Below are 22642 nucleotides of genomic sequence, written 5' to 3' on the forward strand. Positions count from 1 at the left end.
GTACCGAAGATGCCGAGGCAAGTTAAGGACGAGGCGATTTCGTTTAGTAATGATGAGCCGTGACGAGGCGATTTCGTTTAGTAATGATGAGCCGCGACGAGGCGAATTGAGAAGGTTATGCCGAGCCGAATAAATGGCGAGGCATTTCGAGAGAAAGTTTGTGCCGAGCCGTTTCATTAACGACGAGGCATTTCAAGAGAGAGAGTTAATGCCGAGCCGTTTCGTTAACGACGAGGCGTTTCAAGAGAGAGTTAATGCCGAGCCGTTTCGTTAACGACGAGGCGTTTCAAGAGAGAGTTAATGCCGAGCCGTTTCGTTAACGACGAGGCGTTTCAAGAGAGAGTTAATGCCGAGCCGTTTCGTTAACGACGAGGCGTTTCAAGAGAGAGTTAATGCCGAGGCGTTTACTTTAGTAAGATACCGGCTGAAAACTTGGGTATCCCAACTGTTGGTCTTCCGAGAGAAAATTCCTGATCCATTGGCGCGTGTGACCGACGCAGTTCGGTCTAGCCATTTCACCGCAGATCCCACGCGCTGTTTAGACGGTTTCCCGAGGTTTACACGGAATTCACGCGCTTCGGTTTTCCTATAAATGGGTGAGCTCCTACATTCTTCCTCATTATCTTCAGGCTCACTCGTTTTTACTAAAGGTAGCTCTCCCTTCTCTCTTCTTTCTCTCTCTAGTTTATTTATTTTCCGTCTAGGGTTTCCGAGGTCTCCGCCGTTCCAGATCTTTTTCCGGCGGAGGCTCGTCGAGTCGTGCTGTAACTCTTGTATAAGTCGTAAATTATGTCGAACCGCTCCGACGATTCGTTGGATTCACTTTATCATTACGAGCCGAGCCGCGTAGATGCCGAGGCGAGAGGTACGACAAAATCCCCCGAGGCGTCTGTTTCACCGAGCCCTTCCAATCCTTCATCTGACGAGGCGTCAAATCATGCAAATCCGTCAGATGTCGGCTCTCCGGATGACGAGCCGTCGGTTTCGACAAGCCGTCCCCAGGATCCCGTTCCTGATGAAGACATTAATCGCGCCGCACTTAAAGCCGAGGAGGAGGAATTTCCCTTTGACCTTTTCGAGGCGAAGCGTGAATTGGAACGTCTCATGGCGTCCCGAGGCGCTTCCACATCTGGGCGAGGGCCACGAGTTAAGAGACAAAAACCTGACCCGCCTGGCTCTACGATTTGCTCCCTTGAGTCGCTCGAGGCGTTGAGGCATCGCTTCGGGATATCCGAGGCGGTGGAGTTTGTCGTTCCAGAGAAGAGCGACCGAGCCGACAAGCCTCCAGAGAATCACTTCACTCTGTACGAGGTGTTCTTCGAGCTTTGCTTTCTCTGGTTCCCGATCCCCGGAGTGATCCTTAAATATCTCTGGAAACACGGGATCTCGATTGGGCAAATCATGCCGAGGGGATTACGGCATATGATTGGCATCTTAGTTCGAAGTTTTGAATGCTGAATCACCTGCTGAACTTGCTGGAAATCAGGAAAGCTCCGAAAGGAAATAGATTCTATATTTCCAACAAGGCGAAGCGACGGATCATAGGCGGTTTTCCCAGCAAGGACCAGTTTTGGACTGAACGCTTCTTCTACGACTTGGTGAACGAGGCGTCGGTCGGCGAGGATTACGTTCAAAGAACCAAGACCGCTTGGGGACCACTTGGTAGCCTATCCGAAGATTTGCCTCGGCTCGGAACTGTTTTTTGGTATCCTCTTCCCTTTCTGAAAATTTTATTCTTTTTTGTTTTGTTTTGCAGTTCGGTGCTTTCTTCCCCCGATTCCCGACGATCTCTTTATTGTTCGAGACTCTCTTTCGGCTCGGAAGGTCAATTGGAGGAAGAATTTCACCCTCGAGAGAGTAGAGAAAGCCCGAGCTATCCTTGGCGGAGTCCCTGTCAGTTCTTCATCTTCAAGCTCCTCAAGGGATACACGAGAGAAAATGGTGATAATCACTCTAAGAGATAGGAAGAGGCGTGAAGAAGAGGCGGCCGCGAGACGAGCTGCCAAGGCGGCTCAAGCGCAGACCGAGGCGGTTCCAGCACAAACCAAGGCCATCCCTCAACCCGACCCGCCGAGCCGCAGAAAGCAACACTGCCGAAGCGGTCGAGAGAGATGCAGCGCCCGAGGTGGAACCAGGCGAAATTATTCCCGAGGTGTCCGGGGATGATTCGGCGGTGCGGAGCAAAACTCCTTCGGACTCCGCCATTTTAGCCCTCCCGAAGTCGACGAGGCCCCCAACTTCAGTTGTTCAGAAACATGACCCGAGCCGAAAACGTTCGACCGCTGATAAGGGGAAGGGCGTTGCTGTTCAGAAGGATGAGCCATCCAAGAAGAGGCGGAAGCCGACGCCCAGGGACCCCGCCGCGCGCAAGTTGGTCGTCGACGACCCCGACGCCTCTGCCGTCATGTTCTCGCGTGTAAATAACGCGAACACGCGTCTTCCTCCTCCGGAGAAGCTGAGGAGGCCGAGGTCGTACGGCGCGATTGCACAGCGCGGTACCAAGGTACGTTCTATTTTCTTTCCTTTATTTTTGCAAATGTTTACTAAGTGTTTAACGCGAGTTTGTTCTTTGCAGTTTGTCGCGGCCATTAACGACCTGATGGCCGAGTACGAGGCGGACCTGTCTAAGGTCGAACGTCGCTTGGACGAGGCCCGAAATGAGACCGCGGCATCAAGGGCAAAGCTGGAAGAGGCTCAGAACGAAGCCGCGGCGGCAAAGAGGAAACTTGACGAGGCGATGTCCAGAGTGTCGAGGTTGGAAGAGGAGAAGATAGTTCTCCGCGCAGACGTTGACAAAGTTTCCGCCTCGGTGATTCGCCTGGAGGAAGCAAGGAGAGCCAAAAGCGCCGAGGTGGCGTTGCTTAAAAGGCGTATTGAGGCCAAGGATGCTCTGTTGGAAGCCAAGGTCAAACGTGCGAAGAAGGAGGCGAGGCGAGAGCTGACCGCTAAGTTTCAGGAGCGCCTCGCCAAAGTAGAGGAGGGTCTGGCCAAGCTCGAGAAAGCCAAAAACGACGAGAACGATCTGGGGCAAATCAAGGTCAACCTTGCGATGATTGCCGTCCTGAAGAAACCAGACGCCCCAACGCTCGATGATGAGGAGGCACAGCTAAAGAGCTGGGAGAGCGAATATGCCGACGACGACGCGTGTGAACGCATCGCCTCCGAGATTCGAGGCGAGCTGGTTTTCTCACCCGTATCGCCGGACTCGGTCGACACCAGCCTTGGTAACGAGCCGCTCGAAGAGACAGCGGCCAACTTAGGCGTCGTAGATCCGAACGGATCGAACGCGGGTACGCCGGTCCTCTCGAACCTCCTTCCCGAGCGTGAAACGCGGTCCGTGGCCTGATACTCTCTGCTTTCTCCTATTTTGTTTCACATGCTTCTGTACTTAGGATTTTTATCTGCTTTTTGAACTCATATGTTACTGGTGCCTAGATGGCTTTATCCTCCTGACAATTGTTATTTCTTTTGCATTTGGTTATGTTATTCTTTTCCTTAGCCGTTTTCTGATTCAGTTGTTTCCGTGAGAATGTTTACGAAAACTGTTGGCTTAGAAAAAATTTTCAGGGATGAAAATTTTTGAAATTGATAGAATACGGGCTAAGGGGTGAGTTGTTTTGAGGATCCCGTTTGGATTCTTAATCCCGAGCTGGGAGGTAGTTTTGTAACGCGTCTTTTAGGTGATTCTGGAAAATTTTTAAGTGATAATGTCGAGGCAAATTTTTGCTGGCAATGCCGAGCCATATTTAACGACGAGGCGTTTTTGCTTTGTATGGTGACGAGCCGTGTAAACGACGAGGCATTTTCGCTGTGTATGGTGCCGAGCCGTAAGAACGACGAGACGTTTTGTTTTTGTTAGCCAAGGATGATTTGGTAGTCTCATTGAATTTGACTGTAGACTGGCGTTTCCGAGAGGATGAGTATTTTGTCCGGGTTTTAAGAGTTTACTTCGGTTTTAGAGAAAGCGATGTAGTCCCGACTTATAATCTCGTGTGCGATAGTAAACCGTGGTGACCTGATACGTTTTTGGTCTGATATTTGTATAGCGCGCTCAATTTTTATCCGTGTAGGATGTAACTTGCACCCTCGTCCTAGGAAAGGTGGTAAAAGTCCGTTTAGAGAACTTTGTATTTGTTGCCCCGTTGTGGCCAGCAACGAGACGAGGACCAATAAAGGTCTGAGGTAATCAGGTCACGATATCATGCCGAAGTGGTATGATTACTCGCCGAATTGATGAGTGAATCAATTTAAAAATCCGAGCTTGTTAAAATAAGTTGTTGATTTAGAAAGAATGAGAAACTAGCCGAAGCGACAATGAACGAAATAGAAATCCAAGGTAAACGTGAAACAAGTAGATGATTCAAAACGAACTGAAAATGGGCCGAAGTGGCGATGTTCCTAAGTGAGCAAGCTAAAATTGTAGAGTTAAAGGAGGTAACAAATACAAAATTGAACCCGTCCGAGGACGGGCTGCCTACTTACCCTTTGCAGGGATCAAGCCGTCCCATAGTTCATGCTGGCCGTGCTGTAGCTTTAGTGATAATACTTCTTTAGATGCATTGCGTTCCATGATCTTGGAATCGCTTCGTCAGCTAGTGTTGCGAGTTCGTAGACTCCTGGACGAACCACTTTTGTAACCTTGTAAGGACCTTCCCAATTTGCCCCGAGCTTTCATGCGTTCTTCTCGGCAGTGTTTTGGAAGACCTTTCGGAGGACGAGCTCCCCTGCTTTGAATCTTCGACTACGAACGTTTTTGTTGTAGTATCGCGCCGTTGCTTGTTGATAGTTCTGGATTCGAATTAAGGCTTGGTCGCGCTTTTCGTTGATTAGGTCGAGCTCATCTAGCATCATTAAGTGGTTCAAGCCCTCCTGTCCTGGTAGAAGTCTTCGTCGAATACCTGGGAAATCCACCTCGGGGGGAATTACGATTTCTGTTCCGTAGACCAAAGCGAATAGAGTTTCCCCAGTGGCTCGGCGCGGAATTTTCCGACGAGACCAAAGGACTCCTTCGAGTTCGTCTGCCCACCGTCCTTTTTTGGCGTCGAGCCACTTTTTCAGACTGTCGAGGATCGTCTTGTTGGCTGCTTCGGCTTGCCCGTTCCCTTGAGGGTATCTTGGCGTAGATTTGCTTAGGCGGATTTTCCACTTCTCGCAGAAGGCTTCAAAGCGTGTTGAGATGAACTGGGATCCGTTGTCGGTGACTATCTCGTAGGGGACCCCTTGTCGGCAGATGATATTTTTCCAGACGAAGTGTTTGACTTGAACATCTTTTATGCTTGCGTAGGAATCGGCTTCGACCCACTTGGAGAAGTAATCCGTGAGGACGAGCAGAAAACGCTTCTGCTTCGAGCGATGTAGAGGTCCGACGATGTCCATCGACCATCTCATGAACGGGTAAGGTGACGAAATTGACAAGAGCAACTCGGTAGGTTGTTGAATTGTTGGAGCGTGCCGCTGGCACTTCTTGCACTTCGCCGTAAATTTCTCGCAGTCCTTGATCATCGTGGGCCAGAAGTAGCTGTGCCGTTTTATCTTGATAGCGAGCGACCTTCCGCAGGAATGGTTCTCGCACGCGCCGCTGTGCACCTCGTGCATGATCTTTCTTGCCTCCGGTCCTTCGACCCATGTCATGAGAGGCCCTGAAAATTTCCATTTAAACACCTCGCCATCGACAAGGACATACCGCGCGGCCTGAGCTTTGAATTTGCGGGCTTCCCATTTTTCAGTTGGAACCTCTCCATCGGCGATATACACTCGGATAGCTCCGAGCCATTTTTTGTCGCAGCCGTATTCCGGCTCGGCTGGTGAGGTGTCTTCGTCCATAGGAATGGCTTCGTTGTCCTCTGGTTCTTGTTCAGGAGGATTTATCAGCCGAACTCCTTCCACCTCTTCGATGCTAGGACGTTCGATGAATTTGACTGGGATCGTCCGTCTGAGGTCTGGGTCCGAGGTCGAAGGAGTGCTGCCAAGGCGTCAACGGAAGTGTTTTCTCCTCAGGGGATTCGCGTGAGTTCGAACTCGTCGAACTTTTGCACCAACTCTCGGACCACCTTGAGTTAAGCTCCCATTCGTCCATCCTTCGCCTCATATTCTCCGTTGAACTGGCATGCTATGAGCTGTGAATCACAAAAAGTCCTTATCTTTCGAACCCTGATTTCCTGCGCTAGTCGTATGCCGGCGATCAGTGCTTCGTATTCTGCTTCATTGTTCGAGGCGTGGAAGTTCAGGCGAAAAGACTGCTCCAATATTTCTCCGGTGGGAGAGGTGAGACGGATTCCTATCCCCGAGCCATGTTTAGACGACGAGCCATCGACGTGCAGCGTCCATACTTCGTCTAGAGTCGGCTTGTTTGCTGCTTCGGCAGGAAGTTCAATGAGAAAATCTGCGAGCACCTGTGACTTTGCGGACGACCTGTTCCGATACTCGATGTCGTACTCGCTTAGCTCTATGGCCCACTTGACGAGCCGACCGGATTGGCTCGGGCTGTGTAGGATCGATCGCAGCGGAAGTGTAGCGAGCACAACAATCGAATGTGATTGAAAATACGGTTGCAGTTTGCGGGCCGAGGCTACGACGGCTAGGGTGACCTTCTCGATCTGGGGGTAGCGGGTCTCGGCATCGGTCAGTGTTTGGCTGATGTAGAAAATGGGTTTTTGCTCGGATCATTTTTCTCGGATAAGTACTCCGCTTACAGCTGTAGCAGACACTGCGATGTAGAGGAAGAGCGGCTCTCTTTCGACTGGTTTTGCTAAGATCGGTGGGCTCGCCAGATAATTCTTCAACTCCTGGAAAGCTGCTTCGCATCGCTCGTCCCACTCAAATTTCTTGTTTCCTCGGAGGGTGTCGTAGAAGGGCAGGCACTTGTCTGTGGAGCGGGAAATAAACCTGTTTAGCGAGCCAGTCCGGATATTTGGCCTCGACGATATATCCTACTTTGAGTAACCTCTCGACTTCGTCGTTCACTGCTTTAGCTCGTTCGGGGCCGAGCTTCCTTCTTTTCTTCTTGACTGGTTTAAAGGTCGGATCCACATTCAGCTCGTGATAGGTTACGTCGATGCTTATGCCTGGCATATCTTCCGCTGTCCAGGCAAAGGTGTTGATGTTCTCCTTGAGGAGGGAAAGGAGTTCGCTTCTCAGAGGCTCTTCCAGTTTTGTTCTTATTTCGACGCATCGCTCCGGACGCGCCTCGTCTATGCACACCGAGTCCACCGCATCACATACCGGCTCGGCGCGTGTTTCGCGGCTCTCCGCGATCTGTAATTGCTATAAGAGTTTCGAGAGCTCGTTCGCGGGCTCTCGGTCTGTTTTCATCTTTTTACGGTCTATGTCTGCTCGTGCATCGGTGACGGGGTTCCTCAGCTTGTGCTCGGATAGGCAGCACATTCGTGACTCCTTCTGATTCCCCCAGATCGTTTTGACACCTGCTGGAGTTGGGAATTAAAGGCAGAGATGATAAATGGAGGGTACCACCCTCATTCCGTTGATCCACGGAGTTCCCATTATCACATTGTTGATTGCTGGGTGATCAGTGACGCAGAATTCGACGATCTTAGTGACTCCGCCAGCTACCACAGGAAGCCTGATCGTTCCCATAGTCATCGTCGTTTCTTCTGAAAATCCAGTTAGAGGTTTGGGGATCCCACCTCGGAGAGGTCGATTCCCATTCTTCTGAGTGTTTCCCTGAAGATAACGTTCACTGAGCTTCCAGTATCGATGAGCACCCTTGCTACGTCATGATCCCTGATCGTTAACTCAATCACCAACGGATCGTTGTGAGGTCGATCGATTCCTGCCGTTTCCTCCTCGGCGAAGGAGATCACTGTGTTTGGGATGTCAGTTGGTTCTGTCCAATTCTCCTTTGCTTCGGCTCGACGCTGATAGGCTTTGATGGAGGACACGGTATCTTGGTAGTATTGAGATCCACCCATGATCATATTGATCCTTTGCCTGGGCTCGGGTCACTCTTCGGGTTCGCCTATCCTGTCGCGCTTGGAGTTATCGCCTCGTCGGGGAGGATTCGCGGGTTCCGCCGCGCCGCTCGGCTCGGCTCTTCCTTGTGGTTCATTAGGGACGAGGTCTTTGAGGTTGACCGCGTTTTGGAGCTCTCCCGCTGCCATCTTAGCCGCGAGTTTTGCTCCTAGGGTTCGGCATTGTGCCGTTGAGCACCCGTAGGTCTGGTGATACTCACAGAAAGCCTTCTTGTCGTAGTTGGCGGATTTTCTCACCCAAGTGTTGTTGCGCGGCTCTCCTCTTCCGCGTCCGGTGCCTACCAGATAGTTATGGGCACCTCCGCTTCTAGGTTCATCCGAGCTCTGCGTTGTTGCGTTGTTCGATGGGTTGCCCTTCTTCGCGGGGCGCGGCAAAATTGAGCTTCGGATTGCCGCTTTCGTTGCTTCGTACTACTCGTCCAAGTTTTTCATTTCCTCCTCGTTTACGACGAAGTATGATGATCGGTGCAAAACGTCTTGAATTGTTGGCGGCGTGTTGAGAGCCATCTCCCGTCGGAAATCGGATTTGTACCACAAAGATCGTTTCAGAGCCTCGAGCGCGGCATTGTCACTTATCCCTTCTATTTTGGACACGACTGCCTTGAATCTTGCCATGTAATCCCGTAGTGGTTCGTTTGGTCCTTGGGATAGTGTCCACAGGTCGGCATCAGACGTTCATCTGTCCATGAACATCGAGTATTGTTTGAGGAACAAGGCGGAGAGCTGTTGAAAACTGCCGATTGAATTGCGCTCCTGCCTCGAAAACCATTCGAGTGCGGCTCCCTTAAGATGCTCCACGAAGAGCAGGCAGTATCCGGCATCTACTTCACGCTCGGTGAGTTTAGCGGCGTTCTTTGTGAAGGCTCGTCCCATTGCTATCCGAAACGCTGTGATGTGTGCTTTCGGATCGGTTGTTCCTTCGTAGAACGGGATTCTCACTTTCCCGGGCTCGGGAATCCTTGCCTCCGTGATTCTTGCCGTGAATGGAGTTCTCTGGGTTTCTTCAAGCATTCGGTCGATTTCGGGCGCGGCGCTTGTTGCGTTGTGCACTTAGGACTTCATGGCGCGTATTTCAGCTACTGTCCGAGCCATTGAGGCTCGCAGCTCCTTGAGTTCAAGAGTTTGTGCGTGAGTTATTCCCTTTGATTGGGGGGGTCGCTCTCGCTTCTCTCTCCTCGGCTCGTCTTCGCGCTCTGCCTGCTCGATCCACTGGAGGTTTTCTTCCTCCTAGGTTGAGTTGTCGCCACGAATCGGATCGGAGACTTCGTCGGTTCGAACGCTGTTTAGTGCTGATGGTGGTGTGTTGTGGGTTCAAGTTTTACCCTAATTGAAATCAATAGCCGCAAGTGCACAGCTGATCAATTGTAGTACTTAGGGATCGAATCCACAGGGAAGGAGGATCTTTTGCTGCAAAAAGCCTTTGAAATAAGTTAAAGTAAGGAAGTCTAGAACAAAAACGGTTTAGTGGGGGTTTGGTGGTGTCTTTAAAATGTAAAACGAAATATTAAAAGAGAGTACGGAAATTAAATGGCGTAATAACTAAACTTAACGAAAATGACTAAAAATAATAAAAATGCTTAAATGAAAATGAACTAGAAAGGAAAGATAATATTGAACTAAAGCTTAAAGAAAATCGGTGTAAATCAATGGAGAAAAAAGCGTTGGGGTTCAGGGAAGTTTTCTCAGGGGTACGAACGATTCAAAACATTGTTATAGAGTAAAATTGATAAGATCTTAGCTTAAACTTTTCGAACTGGAGTCACGGACGTATGAATACGCCACTGTCGTGATCATAGGTTTCCAACCCTGACCAGTAGATTTCCATCCTGGCCCTGGAAGAGAAGAGATGCATTATATTTAAGACTCGTCCTAATTCACAAATCGCCCATAGGTAGGTTTCCACTCCTATGTTTGTTTTGCTCTTCAAAACTAGATCTGATACCTGATCAACACTTTCGTGTCACCAAGCATCTGGATCAGATTGTAGTTCATGACGCTACCCTCATGCAGTAAAAACGAATTCAGAAGAAAAAGTTCTAAGATTCAGCTCAATAGCCAATGGAATCCTCACCGAACATATAAATCCCCATTGAAAATCCTTTAATCCCAACAATAAAACTACTCAGACATAATGAACGAAATCAAAGACATAATATTAAGAAGTAGAATAGAAACCGAAATTGAAAAAGAAAGAACAAGGGTTCAAGAGAACAAATCTCTCTCTCCCTAAAAGCTAAAGCAAAAACAATAAAAGTTTGAAGTAATGAAAGATGATATTAGGTTACTAGGTTACACACGATTTCTAGGGCTCCTAAGACATGTATTTATAGTGCTCAAGACCTCTCTGGACGTCACTTAGGGTTTCTCCAAATGTGGGCTTCAGAAATGGGTTTTTTGGGCTTGGAGGTTGAAGGCCGCGGTCGGGACAAGTGTGACCGTGGTGGATGAGTGGTTTGCCGCGGTCGGGATGCTCCTGACCGCGGGAAAATGCTTGTTGGCCGCGGGTGGAAGTGCTGGCCAGCTGGTTTACGGGACATCTTGCTCTTCGTGTATCTTTTGATTGAACCGTTGGATTGCCAAGCTGTAAAGTGGACTGGAAAGCTGATACTTCCATCTTTAAGGTCTCCAAATTTGAGCTGGATCAGACGGTGAGAAGGCCTTCAATCAGGGGTAAACTTCTGACGGTTTGACTCTGAGCTGAAATCTGGTTTTCTATCCATTTTGTTAAGCTTTTCCCTAAGTTTCCTGAAAAGAGTCTTGGAACTACAAATACTAGAAAAACGTGATAAAAGTACTTAAAAGCAATTAAAAACATATAAAAAGTATTTCAAAACGATCCATAAAAGTGGTCAAAATACGGTGTTATCAACTCCCCCAGACTTAAACCTTTGTTTGTCCTCAAACAAAGCAAAAGCCTAAACTGGTTAAGTGAAAACAAAAATAGGGAATGCACAAATCTCATAGACATGAACTCCTAAACTAGGACCAAAGATAGTGCATCAATCCACAACTTAGTCTAGAAAATTCTCACCAAAGCACAAGAGATACTAGTCCACTTTTTCCGTCATACAAAACTTAAACAATTTAAATCTTGATTTCAGTCAACTAGCTCTCTACATTCATTAAGTTCAATAGTGAGTTCTCATTAAAGACATCATCCAGGGTAGACGGCGTTTGGCATTAAAGGGCTATTTAACTGGTGGAGTTAAAATGTTTAGGGTTACCTGAAGATCTGGAGGATGCAAGATAATATGCAAAACCGCAAGAGAGATAAGGACCTGTTGATGACCACAGTTTTCAGTCACTTCTTCTTGCCAAATGTTGTTGCATAATCCTTCCTCCTTTGTTGTAAACAGCTGTTCCCCCAGACTTAGATTCTTTCCGGGAATCAGAAAAACAATCTCCAAAACTCCATAAAATCAAACTTCAGTTGCCTTGGGACTTAAAATTCGACCTCTCAAGACTCTCTAAGGCTTTTATCTCCTTTCTTTTCTTATTTTTGGATTTTTTTTTTTTTTTTTTTTTTTTTTTTTTTTTTACGAAAAGAAATGCTTTTTAAAGAGAGAGAGACTAGAGGACGAGATTGTACCAAAATCTGAGATTTTTCTAAGGCAAACTGAGTTTCTCTTGTATTGAATCCTTCCGGGAACTTTTCCGGTAAATCGCAGGTCTTTGTCCTTGGTGACTGAAAACTGCGTCGTTCCTCTTTCTCTCCAACGTTTTTGCACTTATCTGCATATAAGACAATAGAAAACAAGAGTGCATGTGGTTTGAAAGAGGATTGGTTAAGGTGGGGAACTAGCTAAAGATGAACTAGCCATTCAGGATCAACAGAGAGTGGTAAAAAGATAAAGGAGTCCTGAATGTATGATTCGTTTCCCTGGTCTAATGCTTCAATGAGAAAATTAAGTCCAAATTAAGTCCAAATAAAACAGAGCTAGTGTATCCCTTCATCTAAATCGAAATCATTCAAATTCCTCTGGGGTACTTCGTTTCAAATGTGCTTAGCTACCGCCTAGTCTAGTCCAAAATCATGAATGAGAAAGTCACTAGGAACAGTCTAAAGCACACAGTCAACTATCATTGATTCATGTTCACCATTCCCTTTTAAAATGTATTTTGTTTTGAAAACCGATTTTGAAAAACTTTAAGGAAAATGAAAAAAGTGTAGATAATGCAAGACTCATGAAAGAAAGGTGGTTAGAAAGGGATGAAATCCTCCCCCAGACTTAAATCACACTGTCCTCAGTGTGAAACAAGTTGAGATTGGATGGGAAAAATGCATAGATAATCGAATTGGTAAGGACAAAGAGAACTTACCTGGATCCGGGATGCTGGTGGAGATGAACCGGATTCATTCGAAGGGGTTTGGGAAGGTGATTAGGTGGTGATGAAGGTGGTGGAGGGTGATGAATGAGGTGGAGGGTGATTGGTGAGGTGAAATGGGGTGAAATGGGAGGTTTGGGTCGGGTTTGGATGTCAACGACCAAGTGCCGCGGTCAGGGGCTACACGACCGCGGCAATCAAGCACTTGGCCGCGGTCAGGACTACGTGACCGCGACCGACGGTAGGTTTCCCGCTGTCAGAACGTCTGCGACCGCGGGGGCTTATATCACGGCCTCTTCCTGCTTCTCCTTGGTTCCTGCTGGGCCGAGCAGTCAGGTACCATCATTCTTTTTGATTTTTTCGGGTTTTTTGATTTTTTTTTGCTTTTTTGTTTTATAAGAAACACCTGAAACTAAGAAAAAGAAAAAGATCAAAAGAAAAAGAAAGAAAGATTCTAAAGAAAACAATACCTAAATGGGTTGCCTCCCATTAAGCGCTTATGTTTTAAGTCGTTTAGCTCGACTTCTGGTGTTGGACGTGACTTATTCCAATGAAGAAGACCTTGTCCTGAGACAAGTCTTTTCCGACATCTCCTTGCTTTGCTTAGCAGGTTCGAGATGGTAGCCCCCTCCAGGATCAAAAATCAGTCTTGGAATTTCTTTGAGGTATGAGTCTTCAACACCACTTGTGACAGGAGAACGTCTTAGATGCTTGTATGATGAGGTGAATAAGGTCTCTCTCACTTCATGACATTGAACCATGTTGCAAGATACAAGGACAGATGATTCTTTATGATCTGAAGTGGTGGAGATGGTTAAGCATCCAAGGTGAGGACAGTTTGCTTGTAGAGGTGTCGCCATGGCTTGAACTGTTGGAGAATTGGTAAAAAGAGCATTGGCCGCTGGTGGAAGTGTCGCGACCGCGGTAAAAGGTGGTTTGGCCGCTGGTAGCGCACACGCGACCGCGGTGCCGAATATCCTAGGAAAGATGTTCAGATCCTCTTGCTTCTTGTCTCCAATTCTTTTTCCTTGTGGAGAGTCTTCGGAAAAGAGTCTTGAGAGCCATTTAAACTCCACTCTTCCTTCAATTAAGTCTGCATCACCTCTTATATGAGCATTGGTTAAAGGTGTGCATAGGAAAATACCTTTGTTTGTCAAACTTGTAAATCCAGCATTTTCTTCGGATGCTCTTCTTTCTAGAACGTATCCAACATCCTTTGTAGTTCCTCCAGGGTCAAATATTGGATCATCTACGCCTCCTATTGTCAGACAATGAGAGTTCCTTGTAGTAATCACCGGGTATGGGGTTTTCTTGTTGATCTTCAGGAAACTCATATGTTGATGCAGGTAGTTGATGAGTGTTCCAACATATGCTAGACACGAAATACCAAGTATTAAGGGTTTTGTTGCATTGTTTCTCATCTCCATAGCATGGGAACCAGTAGAAACAAGACAACCTTTCCCTTGAAAAGGCAATTCTGGTTTGGAACCAAGTAGAGCTGCACCAGAAAAATCTCCATAGTGAATATCAATCTTTGAGGGATGAAAAATCGAAATACTTGTATTCTCTGCAATGGTCTTTGGTATGAGATTCACATCAGGTCCAGATTCACAAAGAGAATCACGAAATTTCACTTCCTTGATTGAGAATGGGGCATCAAACTTCTCGGAATCCTTCGTCTTAGAAAGCGCCTCCAATGGTGGTTTTGATGTCACCATTAGTGTCTTATCTTCCACGTGGTCTGTCTTACATTCAAGGTGGTGAGGAGCTGAAGGAGAACAAGGCTTTAGTTCATCAAGAGGAAGGGACTTATGTTCTTGTTTGTCGTCTCCAAAACACTTGAATGAATCGGTAGAGACGAGATCGTCACTAGGGATGGAAAGAGGTTCTCCTTTTTCTTGATGGCTGGCTTCCACGACGTGATGATCCAAAGGAATTTCATTTGATGGCCTCTTTCTAACAAACTTGATGGAGGATTCTCCATCTACTTCACAAGATACCCAATACCCATCATCCATAGATTCATTGAGCTCCTGAAGCATATCATCAATCTCGGTTTGGGAGACAGACGACATATCTTCATCAAAGAGACGATCATGGATATCTTCGTGGGTATTGTAAGTTGTTATGGTCTCCCAGCAGAATCCTTTTTCCTCTAAACCTTCACGAATTGATTTGTAGTGCTTGCAATGTCCTCTTTTGTGGTGGTTCGGAATTGAATTCTGATCCATTGAGGAGGGATCACGAATGTATTGTGCTTCTCGGCGTTGAGTGGCTCGAGGAGTGTTGTAAAAACCTCCCTCATAGTAGTAATTTCGTTTCATATGATCCATATCTTCTGAAATGGAAACAAAATAACCAAAAAATGGAAAGTTGCAGAAAAGGGGGTTCTAGAGTCGATTTACTAACCTTTCTCGGGGTTTTGAAGAAAAGAAAACGCGTGCCTTCCCTGGCAACGGCGCCAAAAACTTGATGGTGGTGTATTGTGGGTGTCAAGTTTTACCCTAATTGAAATCAATAGCCGCAAGTGCACAGCTGATCAATTGTAGTACTTAGGGATCGAATCCACAGGGAAGGAGGATCTTTTGCTGCAAAAAGCCTTTGAAATAAGTTAAAGTAAGGAAGTCTAGAACAAAAACGGTTTAGTGGGGGTTTGGTGGTGTCTTTAAAATGTAAAAACGAAATATTAAAAGAGAGTACGGAAATTAAATGGCGTACTAACTAAACTTAACGAAAATGACTAAAAATAATAAAAACGGATATTCTAATGCTTAAATGAAAATGAACAAAAAAGGAAAGACAATATTGAACTAAAGCTTAAAGAAAATCGGTGTAAATCAATGGAGAAAAAAGCGTTGGGGTTCAGGGAAGTTTTCTCAGGGGTACGAACGATTCAAAACATTGCTAGAAAGTAAAATTGATAAGATCTTAGCTTAAACTTTTCGAACTGGAGTCACGGACGTATGAATACGCCACTGTCGTGATCATAGACAACTATCTCTCTCAACCCTGACCAGTAGGTTTCCACTCTGGCCCTGGAAGAGAAGAGATGCATTATATTTAAGACTCGTCCTAATTCACAAATCGCCCATAGGTAGGTTTCCACTCCTATGTTTGTTTTGCTCTTCTAAACTAGATCTGATACCTGATGAACACTTTCGTGTCACCAAGCATCTGGATCAGATTGTAGTTCATGACGCTACCCTCATGCAGTAAAAACGAATTCAGAAGAAACAGTTCTAAGATTCAGCTCAATAGCCAATGGAATCCTCATCGAACATATAAATCCCCATCGAAAATCCCTTAATCCCAACAATAAAACTACTCAGACATAATGAACGAAATCAAAGACATAATATTAAGAAGTAGAATAGAAACCGAAATTGAAAAAGAAAGAACAAGGGTTCAAGAGAACAAATCTCTCTCTCCCTAAAAGCTAAAGCAAAAACAATAAAAGTTTGAAGTAATGAAAGATGATATTAGGTTACTAGGTTACACACGATTTCTAGGGCTCCTAACACATGTATTTATAGTGCTCAAGACCTCTCTGGACGTCACTTAGGGTTTCTCCAAATGTGGGCTTCAGAAATGGGCTTTTTGGGCTTGGAGGTTGAAGGCTGCGGTCGGGACAAGTGTGACCGCGGTGGATGAGTGGTTTGCCGCGGTCGGGATGCTCCTGACCGCGGGAAAATGCTTGTTGGCCGCGGGTGGAAGTGCTGGCCAGCTGGTTTACGGGACATCTTGCTCTTCGCATATCTTTTGATTGAACCGTTGGATTGCCAAGTTGTAAAGTGCACTGGAAAGCTGATACTTCCATCTTTAAGGTCCCCAAATTTGAGCTGGATCAGACGGTGAAAAGGCCTTCAATCAGGGGTGAACTTCTGACGGTTTGACTCTGAGCTGAAATCTGGTTTTCTATCCATTTTGTTAAGCTTTTTCCTAAGTTTCCTGAAAAGAGTCTTGGAACTACAAATACTATAAAAAGGTGATAAAAGTACTTAAAAGCAAACATATAAAAAGTATTTCAAAACGATCCATAAAAGTGGTCAAAATACGGTGTTATCAAGTGCCGAGGCGAGCTCTTCTTGACTTATTCGCCGAGCCGAGCCGGTTTGTTGTGAATTCGTGATTCCGTCGTTCTGCTGGGCGTCCACGTCGATCACATCGTTTTCTTCTTTGCCGGCTCGTCGCCTTGAGTTTCAACAAAGAGGGAGCGGCTCGGTCATGTTGCTCGGGTCGCCGCGAGAGTCTGTTCGTCGAGGAGACGAGACATTGAAGGAGTCGAGGGGTTTCTTGCGCCGATCCCTGAGGCTTCTGCAGGTGTTGAGAAATCAAAGCGTCTCCGGATTCCATCCATCGGGTCGGGAATTCCTGCTATCCAAGTTGGGCGTAGTCGCTCAGCTTCCATCGCGTCGAGCCTCTCCGTAATCGCCTCGTTTCTTTTGTCCTGCTCGTCGATTTTCTTCATCAACGCAGCCATCGTGTTTCGCATCTCCTCTTGGGTTTCGGTCGTCGCCGTCGTTGTGCCTGATGCTGGAGCGTCCTTCTCCGCGCCGTTATCGTTGTTGTTGTTATCATCGAGGGTGTCGCTCGCCATGTTCTTCGGATCTTAAAGTCTTGTCGATTTAGAGTAAGAAAGTTTCGAGTCCCCACAGACGGCGGCAAATTGTGTGAGCCAAAACTCGCACAACCAAAAATTTGTTTAAGGAAAACTAAGGGATCGGAAACTTCTAGGGTTTATCGTCAAGAACAGTAAGATCGAAAGAAAGTTTTTCTTGCTGTAAAAGTGCTTAGCTCTTATTGCTTAGGGTTGCAAAAGTTACAGAATGAATTGTATATATCATCTATATAAACTAATTCTCTGAACCGCCTAGCTGAGAATCTCGGGAGAGATTTTTGGAATATTTCCTTATCGCCTCGTGCGCCTCACCGCCTTTGTATTTCGCCTAGGGTTTCTATGGGCTTCGTCTCTCAAGGCCTTGGTTCAGCCCATCTAAACTTTTCCACGGCTCGGCCCATCTAACTTCTCCAAGGCTCGGCCCACTTGCCATTTTAGTCGAGACATGATCTGGTCCACCTTACCGAGGCGCGTCTCGGTCCAAGCATGTTGGAGTGGGGCTCGGCCCATTACGATACGGCTCGGCCCATCTATCTTTCTTCACGGCTCTCCCCACTGGTCTATCTTCACGGCTTTCCCCACTGGTCTATCTTCACGGCTCTCCCACTTGGTGACCGCGGCTCTCCCACTTGTTTTGGTGAGCACGGCTCTCCCACTTGTCTTGGTGAGCACGGCACTCCCACTTGTCTTGGTGAGCACGGCTCGGCTACTTTGTCTTGGTGAGCACGGCTCGGCTACTTTGTCCTTCTTCCATACTTAGTCATTTTGAGATGGTTTTATCTGCTTGGGGTGAAAACCGACCCCAACAAAGTTGTATTTGGACAATGCTAGAGAACTTGGTCCTGAGACAAGGTTTTTGGAGCTGGAACAAAGTGGGTCTGAGGTCTTGGCTATCAAAGGAGCAGAAATTAGCCAATGCAGCTTGGAAAAGGATTGGAATGAGGCTGATGCACCCCCTGTTGAGCTCAAGCCTCTACCAACAGGGCTAAGGTATGCATTCTTGGGCTTAAACTCCACATATCCAGTAATCATCAATGATAGCTTATTAGAGCATCAAGAGAGTGCATTGCTTAGTGAGATAAGAAAGTTCAGGAGAGCCATAGGATACTCTTTGGCTGATATTAGAGGGATCTCTCCTGACATTTGCACCCACAGGATACACCTAGAGGACCAATCTATGTCCTCTATTGAGCATCAACGACGTCTTAACCCAAACCTTAAGGAGGTGGTTAAGAAGGAGATACTCAAGCTTCTTGAGGCAGGGATAATTTACCCAATCTCTGACTCAAGATGGGTATCTCCTGTTCATGTTGTGCCCAAGAAGGGTGGGATCACAGTGGTTAAAAACGAGAAGGATGAGCTGATAGCTACTAGGACTGTAACAGGACACAGAATGTGTATAGACTATAGAAAGCTCAATGCAGCCTCTAGGAAGGATCATTTTCCTTTGCCTTTCATTGATCAGATGTTAGAGAGGCGTGCAAACCACCCCTTCTTTTGTTTTCTCGATGGGTACTCTGGATTCTTTCAAATCCCAATAGATCCAAGAGATCAAGAGAAAACAACATTTACATGCCTTTATGGCACATTTGCATACAGGCGCATGCCTTTTGGTCTCTGTAATGCCCCTGCCACATTTCAACGTTGCATGATGCATATCTTCTCTAACATTATTGAAGAGAAGGTGAAGGTGTTCATGGATGAATTTAGTGTCTATGGCTCCTCCTTTTCGGATTGTCTCTCTAATTTGTCACAGGTCTTGGAGAGATGTGAGCAGCATAACTTGGTGTTGAATTGGGAGAAATGCCACTTCATGGTGCAGGAAGGAATAGTACTTGGGCATAAGATATCTGAGAAGGGCATAGAGGTTGACAGAGCAAAGGTGGAAGTGATGGTGACTCTGCAAACTCCCACTTCAGTCAAAGGGATAAGGAGCTTCCTTGGGCATGCAGGGTTTTACAGAAGATTTATCAAAGACTTCTCAAGAATAGCCAGGCCCTTGACAAGGCTGTTGTGTAAAGAAGTTGATTTCATCTTTGATGCTGAGTGTGAAGAGGCCTTCAAGATGATCAAGGATGCATTAGTCAGTGCACCAATAGTCCAGGCTCCAGGCTGGTCCCTTCCTTTTGAGGTTATAACAGATGCATCTGATTTTGCAGTTGGGGCTTGATAACTAAGGTTTTTAAGGCCTTAGATGGGTTATCAATCCCCTTGTCAAAGTAGTATAAGGGGTGTCAATCCATATGTGTGGTAGTTAGGCACTAGTTTATGTGATAGGTTCTTAAGTCAAGTAATCAAAGATGAGTTTTGTGAAACCAGCAACAAGAAAGCATAAAACAAGAAACAAACAAGCTATGATTAATGAACTAAGCAAGCAAACAAAACAAGATGATGGTGATTAAGCAAATGATAAAAGCTAAACCTCTAGATGTGATCATTGATTAGGGTGCTTTAGATATTGAATCATGATGCTAAGAACATAATGCAACACTTGCTACTCTTTAGTCTAGGCTTCTTAATCAGATTAATTCATTCTCATGACAATAATCCCTTTGCAAATCACTTAATCAAGTCTAACAACCATTAGATATAATCAAGCAATCAGCAAGCATAATGCATCAAGCCTAATAAGTGACCAAACAATCTCTCAACCAAGAAGACTGAATCTTATACAGAAAGACATAACAAGCAATCACATGATCTCAAACATTTCAACTTAGAACTCTAATCTAGACTAATCCTCTCATGAAGGCATTAATCTCTACACTAATCCACTTTCAAACCAAATCATCATTTGTGAAATATGAATCAATGAGCATTAAGAAACAGTTCTAATATGTCATTCATGCATTAAACAAATCATTCCCATGATGAAAAAGGCATAAACCCTTAAGTTAGCTCATTCAGGCATTTCATCAAACACTTTTGGTGCATGAAATGCCTATGAACCCAGATTCCACTTTCCCAAGGAAATCTGGCATTAGGAGCAGCTAACTAAGGAAATGGAATGAGAATCTAAACCCTAAACATCACCAATCAAACATCTAAGCACCCTAATCTACACACCTAGAAGTTTAAAAGATGACTACTCACTAATCATGAAGAACACATCTAATCTTTTGCAAGAGATGATGTCAATCATGATTAGAAGTAGAAATGAGATGATGAGATGATAAGAAACAGACTTGGAATGATCAAATCCCTTCAGATATCTCTTAATCAAAAACGTTTTACACTAAAAAGGAAAGAAAACTAGAGAGAAAACTAAGTAGAAGATAACATGTAGGGTTTTTCTCCCAAAAAAAAACTATATATACTAAGTGCTAATGGACCGGGTCAGCCCAGGACAAACTGGGTACTGACCCGGCTAAGTTGGGTCAAGTGGAAATCCTGCGGGTTGGTCCAGTATCTCCCAGGTAGCATGCCCAAGTCGCAGTAGATGAAGAACTTGTCTTGTGAGACTTAAATCGCTTTGTCTTAGCCGCACGCCCAAGTAGGAGTGTTTTGCGAGTCTTGCTGCGGCTTAATCTTCTTCTTCTTCAACTCGCAGGACCAAGGAGGTTTCTGGGGAATGTACATGTGCGAGTTGGTCATCCCTAGTCCCAGGTCGCAGGCTCAAGTCGGAGTAAATTGCGAGTGATCATGCGGCTTGGTTCCAGTGTCTCCTAGGTAGCATGCCCAAGTCGCAGTATTGTGGACTTAGCAATTTTCTTGCTCGGGAGCCTTAGACCTCATCCATTGATAGCTTACCCGCACTTCTCAACTCGCAGCATCAATTTCCAAGCATTCGTCTTCAGGCCTGCGAGTTAACCAAGTCGCAAGGCTTTCTCGCAGCATTCAGAGCAGCTTGGACCACTTCGCATTCCGGAGAGTGTAACTTCTAATATACTTATCCGAATTGAGTGATTTCAGTTGCAGAGGACAGAGGACTCATATATCTCCAACGTTTTTTGAAGGAAACTTCGGTTCTTGGGAAGTTGAAAGCTTCCTGGAGGGCTCATCTTTGCAGTGCATTTACACGATCAGAGAGAGGCGTCTAGACATGTGTCCATTCCGGAGACCTTATCTTCCTACTCATAGCTCCGAATTGAATTATCTTGGACGTTATGGAAAGAGGACTCAATTATCTCTGATTCTCATGAAGGCCCCGGAAACTGAATCGGCCTGGAAGTGCACCGTCCTTCGCATTCTTCGGAGCTCATCGGTTCGGTCCAAAACGGCAGCGAGACAGGAGTTTTTTCCGACGAGCTTAACTTTCTGCTCACGCCTCCGAATTCCATGATTTTACTTGCTTTGGAACCGTGATCTAATCTTCTTCAACTTTGAAGAAGCCCCTGACAACTGAATCGGACCGGAAGGTTCCCCGGACAGGCGATCATTCAGGAATATCGGATTGCTCCGGAATGAGGGCGAGACCTGTTCGTCTTCCGATTACCATATCTTTCAGCTCTGTGGTCCAAATGCCTTGATTCCAATTGTTATGAAATCTTGACTCAATTATCTCCAACTTTTATGAAGTATATGAATGCTGAATATGACCGGAAGGTTTCCCGGACGGGCGATTTCGGAAACATGTCTGCACCCGGAGATTTTGGCCGAGAGACTTGACCGCGGTACGTGTTTTTGGCCGAAAAAGCTACCCGCGGGAAGGATTTTGGCCGAGAACCTTCGACCTTCAGTACACCATTTTGCCGAGAAACCCAAAATTGCTCCTTTTCACCATTTTTGATCATTCCAACTCCATTTCTTCGTCTGAATCACATCCTCCACTCCAAATTGGCTCCAAAAGCACCTGTTTAACACTCAAAAACATGCAAAACTCTCTCGGACCTAATGCAATCTCCTAAGTCCTAAAACAATGCCTAAAGACCTAAAATGCATGAGATAAGACATGATTTGGACTAGAATATGTATATTAAATGATGCAATTTATGAATATATCAACTCCCCCACACTTATCCTTTGCTTGTCCTCAAGCAAAAAGAACAAATGAGATAGAGAGGTTGAATGCATTGGGAGCTCATTTTTCCTTTGAAAGAGAAAAGTGACCACTAAGAGAATTCAAGTTCATGCTCAATATGCAATGCAAGACCATACTCTGATGTATCAACTCAACAGTAATCTCCACAAGTTCTCTTATTCCTCAACTCTTTGACATTCATTAAGCTCTTTACCAAGTGGATCAAATGATGCAATGTTCAAACAAGCAAAGTTTGGCTAGGGTGAGGTAATGAGACTAAAATGGTCTCATCAGCGCCTGAGTGGGTTCAATGCAGCAAGGGGATCTCTCTATGAATGATCAAACTTTGGCAGAATGCTAAAGGTAAAAAGCAACCTATGCATACAAGGGCAAGGACTCATCCCACCCCACACTCTACTCAAAGCTTTCTCACTTGCTCAACCTCTCAAGAACCTCACTTTCCACACTCAATTCCCTCTCTCTAGGGGACTCACTTTTCATTTTCACACTCAAGTATTGGAGTTCAAACTTTACATAGCTCTTTTTCACTTTCTTTTGTAACTTCTAGCCTCTTTTTCTTTCTTTTTAAAACATTTGAGCTCTTTGGCTTCTTTTCTTTTCTTTTCACTTAGAGGCTAGACTTTTTCTTTTCAAAACACTAGAGCTCACTTTCTTTGACTCAAAACTCCAAGACTGATTTCTTTTCTTTTTCTATCCCCTAGTTCTCATCATTCTCCTTTTATTTCACTC

The 22642-nt window shown here is 45.7% G+C and overlaps 1 protein-coding gene across 1 annotated transcript; it reads left to right on the plus strand.

Moving 5' to 3' along the window:
- Positions 1-789: 789 nt before the first annotated feature.
- Positions 790-3346, plus strand: LOC112087255 (uncharacterized protein At3g60930, chloroplastic-like). The gene is made up of 5 exons (XM_024157284.1): positions 790-1418; positions 1487-1662; positions 1757-1897; positions 1965-2503; positions 2576-3346. The coding sequence occupies exons 1-5, from the start codon at positions 790-792 to the stop codon at positions 3344-3346; spliced, it is 2256 nt and encodes a 751-aa protein (XP_024013052.1).
- The last annotated feature ends 19296 nt before the right edge of the window (positions 3347-22642 follow it).

The sequence above is a fragment of the Eutrema salsugineum genome, unplaced genomic scaffold (genome assembly GCF_000478725.1).
Source record: "Eutrema salsugineum unplaced genomic scaffold, Eutsalg1_0 scaffold_18, whole genome shotgun sequence".
NCBI lineage: Eukaryota > Viridiplantae > Streptophyta > Magnoliopsida > Brassicales > Brassicaceae > Eutrema > Eutrema salsugineum.